Source organism: Hipposideros armiger, unplaced genomic scaffold (genome assembly GCF_001890085.2).
Source record: "Hipposideros armiger isolate ML-2016 unplaced genomic scaffold, ASM189008v1 scaffold_273, whole genome shotgun sequence".
Taxonomy (NCBI): Eukaryota; Metazoa; Chordata; class Mammalia; order Chiroptera; family Hipposideridae; genus Hipposideros; species Hipposideros armiger.
In genome coordinates this window covers 2271528-2280785 of record NW_017731623.1, presented here as the reverse complement: position 1 = coordinate 2280785, position 9258 = coordinate 2271528, and the positions used below count along the sequence as shown (strand labels likewise).

The 9258-nt window shown below is 44.6% G+C and overlaps 1 protein-coding gene across 1 annotated transcript in view; it reads left to right on the top strand.

Annotated features, from left to right (window-relative positions):
* SP110 (SP110 nuclear body protein) overlaps positions 1-9258 on the top strand; it is a 43447-nt gene that overhangs the window by 11586 nt on the left and 22603 nt on the right. The window contains exons 4-7 of the mRNA XM_019657059.1: positions 407-673; positions 1053-1088; positions 1980-2063; positions 5529-5597. Of these exons, the coding sequence (XP_019512604.1) occupies positions 407-673; positions 1053-1088; positions 1980-2063; positions 5529-5597 (456 nt within the window). The remainder of the gene's footprint in view (positions 1-406; positions 674-1052; positions 1089-1979; positions 2064-5528; positions 5598-9258) is intronic.

Sequence of the window (9258 nt, the reverse complement as noted above, 5' to 3'; positions counted from 1 at the left end):
CTAATACACTATGCAAAGAAATGTCACAGGGAGGTGTGATATGTTTAGTTATTAAAACCGGGGCATCTATTACAATTATAGCATTGTACATAATTGTATAAATTCTGAAACCAAAATTATAGAAAACTAAAGAAAATTAAATCCCTCAATACAAAGTGAAATTCAATTTTATGTGTGAAACTACTTTGGTATTAGGTCAGTGGTTAGATACAGTTATTATAGCATGGAATACCCAAATCAAATCCATAAATTAGAAAGAGGCCACAAATGGATGACGATAATGATGATGATGTATTGGTTCCATGCACCGTGCCCCCGACCTACTGGAAGCCATGTGTAAAGAAATTCCTTCCCAAAATAATTCCGAGTTTCTAGGGTGCTCATGTGTGTTTTAACCCAATTCCAGTTGTCAGTTCCTGTGGAGGAGGGAACAGAAATACGCTGACCCTCCTTGAAGTCCCAGCCAACCAAGCAGAAAGAAGCTCTCGACAGAACCTGCTGCCACTGCTCCCACCCCAGCACCCCCCACTGAGGCACCCAAACTCTACACCCAGAGTCAGTGAGCCCAGAGCATCCCAACAGCACAGCGCTAGGGTTCTGGGTGAGCCATCCAGGCCTGTTGGCTCTGCCAAGGCTTTTTCCACAATCATCCAAAAAGGAAGAACCACTCCAGGTGAGAAACAAACCCTGTCCAACACCTGTGCATCCCCAGCCAAGGGTGCCTGTGGCCATGTCTAGATCCCCTGGGTCCCACCTTTGTGTTCATCTGCACCTTCCATGCACACACCTCCCATTCACAGCCTTCTCCAAGAAGGATTATGGACACTACCAGGGGCCTGGGTGAAGCCAGAGCCCAGAACACCTGCTTCCACCCCTGGAACAGCCCCGCCCTCTGCCGTGGACCTTGGTACTCCTCCTGCCCTGGGCATTTTTACAATTCACTCTCCACCCTACACCCACTTCCACCCCCCCTGCACTGTATCACTGTAACCCGTAATGATTTTTCTTCCTCTCTTCAATGACCAACTTAACATTCCACATCAATGATGAAGAAGACTCACAGCAGATGCCCAACACTTCTGTGCAAGGTAATGTCCTTGGGGCAGGCTCAGGTTAGCTCAAGGTGGCTGTGAAGGGAGAAAACGCACCTGCCAAGCAGGGGGCTTGTGGCAGGAACCCTGAGAGAAGGAACTATGACAAAGACAAAGAAACAGAGGGGGACCAATGCACCAACTGGGCCTAGGGGCTGCTTATCAGGGACACCACCACAGCCAGTGGGATACTGGGATGCCCAACAGCTCCATCCAGCCAACAGTCAAAACACACTATTCTGATTGACAAGTAACTTTTGCCACACACACCTGCCACCTTCACTCAATTGCTTGCCTTCTGATTACGGGACCTTTCCATTTCAACCATATTCATTTTCATATGGGTTGAATTGTAAGAGCAGTGGTATTGAAATTATTAGAAAAGATGATAAAATGTTTAAAGGTCTGCTGGACCTGATTTAGTTTCTAAGACTGTGTCACTTATCTACCTCAAACCATCTTTACAAAGGAGTTAGAGTCTATGAAATATAACGGGGCATATTATTGAGGGCTGCCAGAATGGTATCATGAATTCTGAACTCTTCAATTATGAGAATAAAGGGTACCTAGTTGGTTAAAATAATGTTTCCTCCACACCTCTAATATTTCCATCTAAATAAGGTTAACATAATCACGAAGGCAATATCAGTCAGTGTAAGAGTCCACCTTCTAGATTTTAAAAAGAAACAAGTAAGTCCCATCATTAAATTAGTAGCCAATTAAAAGGAAATGATAATTCTCTCTCCCACTCTATCCCACCCTCACCAGGCCCTAGTGTTCCATTGGCCCCAACATTTTTGCCATCTAGACTAGATTGTTCTCTTTACCCCCACTCTGGTACCTGCTTGCTGGTCCTGGGACCTGAAATTCTTTTTATCCTCTGCTCAGCATCCAGTGACAACCTGACCTCCCAAAAAAAGGGTAAAGAAGATGCTCAAGAGATGCCCCACGCTCCCGCAGCCCATGTCTCAGGTAATCGTGATCTGGACGACTTAAATCCACCTTAGCTTTCGTATCTACAAAGAGGAGACACCATTTGAATCTTCTAGGGACAGGGCTCTCCTCACTGATGCCAACCGCCATCATGGCCCAGCTTCTGGCTGCTCACCCAGCCCTTTGGGAGCTTGGACAGGTGGGAGATCTGAGCTCCTGGATAGAGACAGAGTCCCTGGAGACGGCAAGGTGGACAGGGAGGGAGCACCAGTGACTAGGGACGGGAGCCCCACTACTACCCACTGGATCTGGACTCAAACACCTCTAAGGGGTCTGCAAAGGGAGAACATTCATCTGCCAGAGGGATTGTGGCAAGAACCCCGGGGGGTATGGAGGGGGGCACAAAGGACAGCTACTCTCTGAGGCCACTTCAATACGGTAAAGCTGAAAACTGCTCCATTGAAATGCAAAGCAAGCAAAATCACGGTGTGGCCCTAAAGCTGAGCTGGCGCCCTGGGACATGGATGGCCCCCCTTGACTGCATCCGCCCTGACTGTGGGGGACTTTAACTTTCAACCCTCAACATTTCTATGTTTGGATTTTTTAAATTGATATTATTAAAAATGTTTTGAGGGCCGGCTGAGTGGCTCAGTTGGTTAGGAGCTCGCTCAAGAGTTTGAGCTCTGAGCAACAGCGGTTCAATGCCCGGCCCTAGCTGAGTTGCCGCTGAGCTGCCAAAAGGTGGCAGGATGGCTCAGCTAAAAAAAAATAAAAAAATAAAAAATAAAAAATAAATGTTTTGAAATGCAACCAATTGTTAAAAGATCAAGCAACCTGCCTTAGTTACCTGCTTGCCACCTGCCTCAGTTACCTGTTCCTAAGCTAGCCAGAATTTGAAACGGATGTCACAGCATTGTGTAAACAAGACGATGACAGCCTTTCCTGAGATGGGCCTTTATTTGTTATGGCTTCGAGCCCTTTCATCTTTCCTAGTGCAGCCAAAACTAAGAACTTTGTATTTATTTACTGTTAACAGGTGCTAGCAAGCACAGGCTGGTTCCTCCTGGATCCGACAGTCCTTGTATACAAAAGTATACAAGGCACTGAGCCTTCTTCCCTATTTTCCAAGGTGAAATAATCATAGATAGAGCAGGTTAAAAATATCCCTGTACAGGCATCTAAGCAATAACATGTATTTTTCATATGGCAGACATTCCCCTTCACTGTGTCCACCAGAATTCGCAGTCGCCTCTTACATTGCTCTCAGCCTCATTCCCTGAGTGAGAGCTGCTGAGGGCCTTGTACTTCTCTTCCATTGAGTACGGGAGCCCATCTAAATGGGCCAAACTGAGCCCTCCTCGACAGGGCAATTGTTCCCTAGTTCTGTGATAGTCACAAAGATCCCAATAACCACAAGTTGATGGAATCGAGGCAGTGCCAGGGAACCCTGAAGACTGGCAGGTCCCCAGCCCCAGGCCGCGCATATTCTCCGCCCTCCTGTTCTCCCGCTGATCTCCCTTCAGCCCACTCTGACCTCTGAAATGACCTGTTTCCTTTGTCAGTGGTGAGAAAGGGTGCTCCTGAACCAAATGACCCAAAAGAGCCCCAGAAGGCATCCAGCACACCTGCCCAAAAGAAAGGTAAAGATGGCCTTTCTCCTGCAGATGTCAGGAGGGGGAATTGGAGCTGGTTTCTGTTTTTCTGATCATACTTGTCATGAGCACCCACTGTAGGATAGTAGCTGTGATACTCAGTACGACTTGTTTCTGCAATTCCCATTCACTGCATCTTCGTTTAAGGTCTTAATGAAGATGATAGAGAAACCAGAAGGCATTTAGGGCCATTGAAATATGCACCCATTGGAACTGCCTGTTCTGAAATCACCAAGCTCTCCTATGTCCACAGCTCTTATGTCTACAACTCCTTAGAGGGTTAGTCGTACCTCCTTCTTTAACTGAAAGTTGGTTACCTAAGACGACACCACTTTCTCTTAAGACATGTCTTCCTAGTCTCTGCCATCACTCAATTCATGTTGGAAGGCAGGTTGGAGGTCCACCCCTTGTGACCCACTGCCCCCAGCCAGCCCCTTACTCCCCCATCCTCTTTTTGGAGGCTTAACCATTCGAATAAAACCCTCACTCCTTCTTCATCACTATCATCCACAAATTTCCCAGCACTCCCCAGCCAACCTCAAAGGCTGATTTAGAGTTTTTCTGTCATTTCAAGCCCTGCCATTATCCTGGACACCTTCAAGGTACACGTGGGTAACAGGCCCATCCAACACGCTGACCTCTCTAATCCTGCATCTGCTCATTTCCAGTAACGTTTTCCTCCGCCAATTCCTGGCCTCCCATACCCAAAGGCAATCTACAGGCCCTTGCTTTATTCAAACCTGGTTCAACTTCCCCATCATTAATTTAAGAATTCCTTTTCTTGACAGCAAATCCTTGAAGTTTGCTCCTTCTACAGCAATCATTCAAACTCTGATCTCTCCTACTCAGCCCCACCTTGAAAAATTAATTCAAAAATGTCCTGCCCTTATTTCTTCCTTACAATATGGTCCCTCAGTAGCTGTCCTTCAGCTGCATTTGAATGACCAGTGCACTAGCCTTTCCCCTTTTCAAGCCATCATCGGCCTTGCTTCATGTTCCTTCATACCAGCTTAGAGTCCAAGATTCTTTGTTTCAAGTGACATTGCTGATACTTAACGTGCCTTGACTCTGTCTTTTCCAGGACTCTCTGGCAGGTCCTGTAGGCACCTGTAGGCACCTGTCTGCACCCTGCAACCTCACCTGAAAGCAGGCACTGCTGGGGAGAAGCACACAGGAGGGCAGAGGCCAGCCACTGTGCCTTCACGATTCCAGTGCAAATGATCCCTCCACACTGCGTGACAACTCCACTTCCTGTGATGTTCCTCTCAAACCTTGAGCTCTCTTTTTTCAGGCCTCTGACCTTTCCACTGCCTCCTTTTTCCTCAAAAGATTACTTTGCCTCCCACTTCATGGAAAGGAATCAGATGGAAATCTTCTCAGTTTGGGCTACAAACCCCACAAACCCTAACTGCATCTGTCCCCTCTTCTCTGGTTCCTCCTCTTTAAGGCAGTCCTTCCACCTTACCCGACGTATCTATGATCGCTTCTTTCCCCTTTCGTAAGGACCTGCATCCAGCCAATGCCCAAGCCTATCCCAGCTCCAAAAGGACCTTTCTCTTGATCCTCATCTCACTTCAACTACCTCCATAGCCGCCTTCCTTTTCACAGTCAAGCTTCTGTAATGAGTTACCTAAACTCATTATCTCCTTTTCTTCACATTTCTCCCTCCTCTGCCGCTTTAGAATTTCTTCTTCCCCCATGACTTCCTGTAGCAGCATTACCTAAGGATATCAATGACCTCCTGGACACCATGGTTTGATGACCAAAAGTAACAGCTGAAAATTGTCAACATATAAGGCCGGCAGATCTATGTGTGTAGCTATAAAAGATGATCTGTATTCTTACTTTTTAGGAAAGAAAAGAAAAAGAACTGTCCAGTCACCTCCAAGAAAGAGACAACAGAAAAGAAGCCTTCCACGAGGTAAGATGATTGTATAAGAGAAGGCTGGAGGCTGGAGGCAGCTCATGTTTGTAGGTCAAAGTGTGGGAAATTGAATTTTATTCTAAATGCAAGGGGGAGCCATTGAAGAGATCTAATCAGTGAAGTGACACTATCCAATTTTAAACTTGACAAGACCAATTTTAGTGCTGTGTAAAGAATTGGAAACAAAAAAGAATGGAAACACAGCAATCATTTGGAGGGCAGATGCCATGAAAGTTGACAGTAGCATGGATTCAGGTCTGGCAGTGGAGATGGAGAGAACAGAGCCAATTCAAAATCAGTTTGGAGGTCAAGTTAACAGGACTTAATGACATGAAAGTTGAGGATGAGAGAGAGAGGGGTGGGCGGAGATCAATGCTGGCTCTTCAATGTCTGGCTTGAATGGCTGGGTGAACGGTGACGCCCATTGCTGAGAGAAGATGCAAATATATTTGGGGAGAAATTTTAGACTTCAGTTTTTGACTTGTCCATTTCAAGATTGTGCTAACCTTCTATGCAGTTGTGCCAGGTATGTGCTTTGTCAAGAACTGTGTAGGGATGAGGTGTTATCCCACTACTTGCATAGGCATATTTTTTATGTATCTATGACCACGGCAGACACACAGATACCTGGGTCAGGGAAAAGAATTCTTTATTGACATTCACAACCAGCTCAACAGCCAGAGTAACACTGCACGTCTATGCCCCACATGCAGACCCATAGGCAACAAGAAGAAAGCTGACAATCTTTTTATGTGAGTGGCAGATTATATTCCATACACAAGGAAGGGAGAGTGATAGGTTTTCTGTTTATACACAGGACAAGGATAGCCATATTTCTCTCCTCCTGAAAGGATTTTTTTTAATTACTACTCTGAGACAGGATTGAAAAAATCCTGGGTCCTTCCCCTAATCTTCTGTCATTTAATTTTATGTGTCTTTCCAAAAGCTATAGAAACCCCAGGTGTCCCTGTCTTTTACTTAGAGATGTCTTCAAGTTCTGGACATCATCCCTTTTGACTTGTAATTACCTAAGGAAAGGGTGCTCCAGTATTCCTGGTACTTTGGGTCTTAACCTAGGAACGTAGTTCTGGCTATAACCATCTGGCCATGTCAGAAGATAAGTTTTATTATTCTTTTGGATCAGAGCCATTAACTAAATAAATAACTATAGATCTAATTCTCATGATATGTGAAAAGTAAAAGTTTCTCAGGGAAGTGATAGTAAACATTCCCTGTATACATTTCTGTATGTCAGGAGACTAGGGCTTCTTACAGAAGCGCTGAGAATTCAGGGAAGTTTAATTCCCCCACAATGTGCCAATATGGCATTCTGTGAAAAACCTGGCCCAAAGACACAAATGTAAGAGTCATCAGCAAAATAAAGTTATCCAGATCCATGGGAGAAAGGAAGAGAACGCAGGAAGTAGCCCTGTCCTCAGAAATCCCAATAGGAGAGGAATCTAGCAAAGCAGACTGAGGGGAAGAGACCACTGAGCCGGGAAGGCCACCAGGACAGGAAACATCAGCAAATCAAGGGGGAATGGTTAAGGGATTAAGAAATACAAATTGGTAGTTACAAAATAGTCATGGGATGTAAAGTATAGGAAATATAATCAATAATATGGTAATGACTATGAGTATATATAGTTGCAGGTGATACTAGTCAGGGGGAATCATTTCCTAAATTATACAAATGTCTAACCACTATGCTTTACACTTGAAAATCATATAAAATAATATTGAATGTCAACTCTAATTGAAGAATTTAAAAAGGAGGGAGGGGAGATCAATAATATTGTGATCGCATGGTACAGTGTCAGATGGTTGCTAGACTTATCACTTCTTTAGCACAGGGAATATAATCAATAATGTGGTAATAACTCTATATAGTGCTAGATGGGTACTGTTGAATAACTATGTTGTATACCTGAAACTAATATAATATTGTATGTTAGCTATATTTTAATACAAATCTTTTAAAATGTACAGAAAAAGAGGGGGAGGGGAATGGTTTACCACACTGAGGGATTAAGATAAATGCAAAGAAGAGGACCTTGGGTTTGGCCACACTGGAAGACTCCAGAGCAATTTTAGTGGTAATGGAGGCAGAAGCCAGCTGCAATGTATTGAATAATAAACAGAAGGTGATAGCAGGTATAACCAACTGTAGGTATAAGGGGGCACAGGGTAACTGGTGGCAGCCTAAGCCAATGGCTTCAAGCTCCTTTTCCCTGATAATATATCCCTTGCATAATTCCGTGACTCCTGTATCATGGAATCATGTGTATCAAAAATCACAGTGTTGGTGCCTTTTAAGATATTTCATAGAAGTAATTTAGTTCTGTACCTTTTCCCCAAAGGTAAGCGGTCTTCCTGGGCAGGGAGGATCGGCAAGCTGCCCTCTCCCTCCCTCCCTCTCACCCTGTTGTGCGGGGGCCCTCTTGGTTTAGTGTAAACTGCTCAGGTTATTCAACTCCCTGAGCCTTGTCAACCGCTCTCCCAACTCCAATCCCCACCTCTATGCCGACCACTCCCAAATCTACATCTCCAAGTCAGGTTTGTCTTCAAGAAACATCCAGTCAGCTGCTTACTGGTCATCCCTGTTTGCAAGCCTCCCATAGGCATTCCAATCGAAATATGTCTTGACATTGAATTCATCTTCACCTGTCATTCAGGCCTTTAGTCAACAAATATGAATGAGCACTAATTCTGTACATATCCATTCTGAGAGCTGATGGTGGAGTTTTTTTAAAGAAGGGAAAGCAAAAAATGAAGCTAATAAAAAGTAGGGGGAGGGGAGAAAGAGGAAGAAGGCCCCTGGAGCGTCCATTCTGATAGGGGGAGAGAAAGAATATAAGCCAGAAAGCACGAAAACAAGATTACTTTAGACAGTAATGACAGGATGAAAGAAAACGAAGGATAGGATTAGAATGGTGATTTGCAGCCTGGGGTGGAGGTCACTTTAGATCGGACAATCCAGGCAGAGGGACTCACACATGTGAAGGAGCTGAGGCTGAAAGGAAAGACCAGTGTTGCTGGGTGGTGATGCGGACAGGAGAACGGCAGAGGCGAGACTGTAGAGAGGAGGCTGCTCGTGCAGGCCCCACAGAGCCGCGGAGGAATTTATTGAACTGGAAATTAGTTACCCAGTTGCCAAGCCAAAAACTGTCATCCTTGACTACCCGATGATCTTCCTTAGTATTTTGACAAGTTCTGTCAATTCCATCTCCTCTTTCCTACAATAAAATTTGATGGTTTTATTCCCAAGCTTAAAACTTGTTCATGGTCTCCTATTGCTCTTATCAAAGCACTCACAGTTTTTAATGTGATTGTCAAAGCTCTCTCCAGCCTGACTCTTCCTTTCCCCTCCAACTCTATTTTTTTTTTTACTCAAAACTCCAACTCTGAACTTACTTTTCATTTCGTTTCTCTCCTCTTTGACCCTCGACACATGCTGCTGTCTTTGAATGTTACATTTTTACCCTACACTACTTGCCATAAACGTTTACCCATCTCCTAGTCATCATTAGTGTTGACTTCAATGTCTACTCAAGATGGCATCCTCTGACCCCTAAATTAGCTAAAGTAGTCCCACTATGTGTTCCTATAGCACCCAGCACTGGCCTTTTGGGAAGATTCCACACACTCTATTGTAATT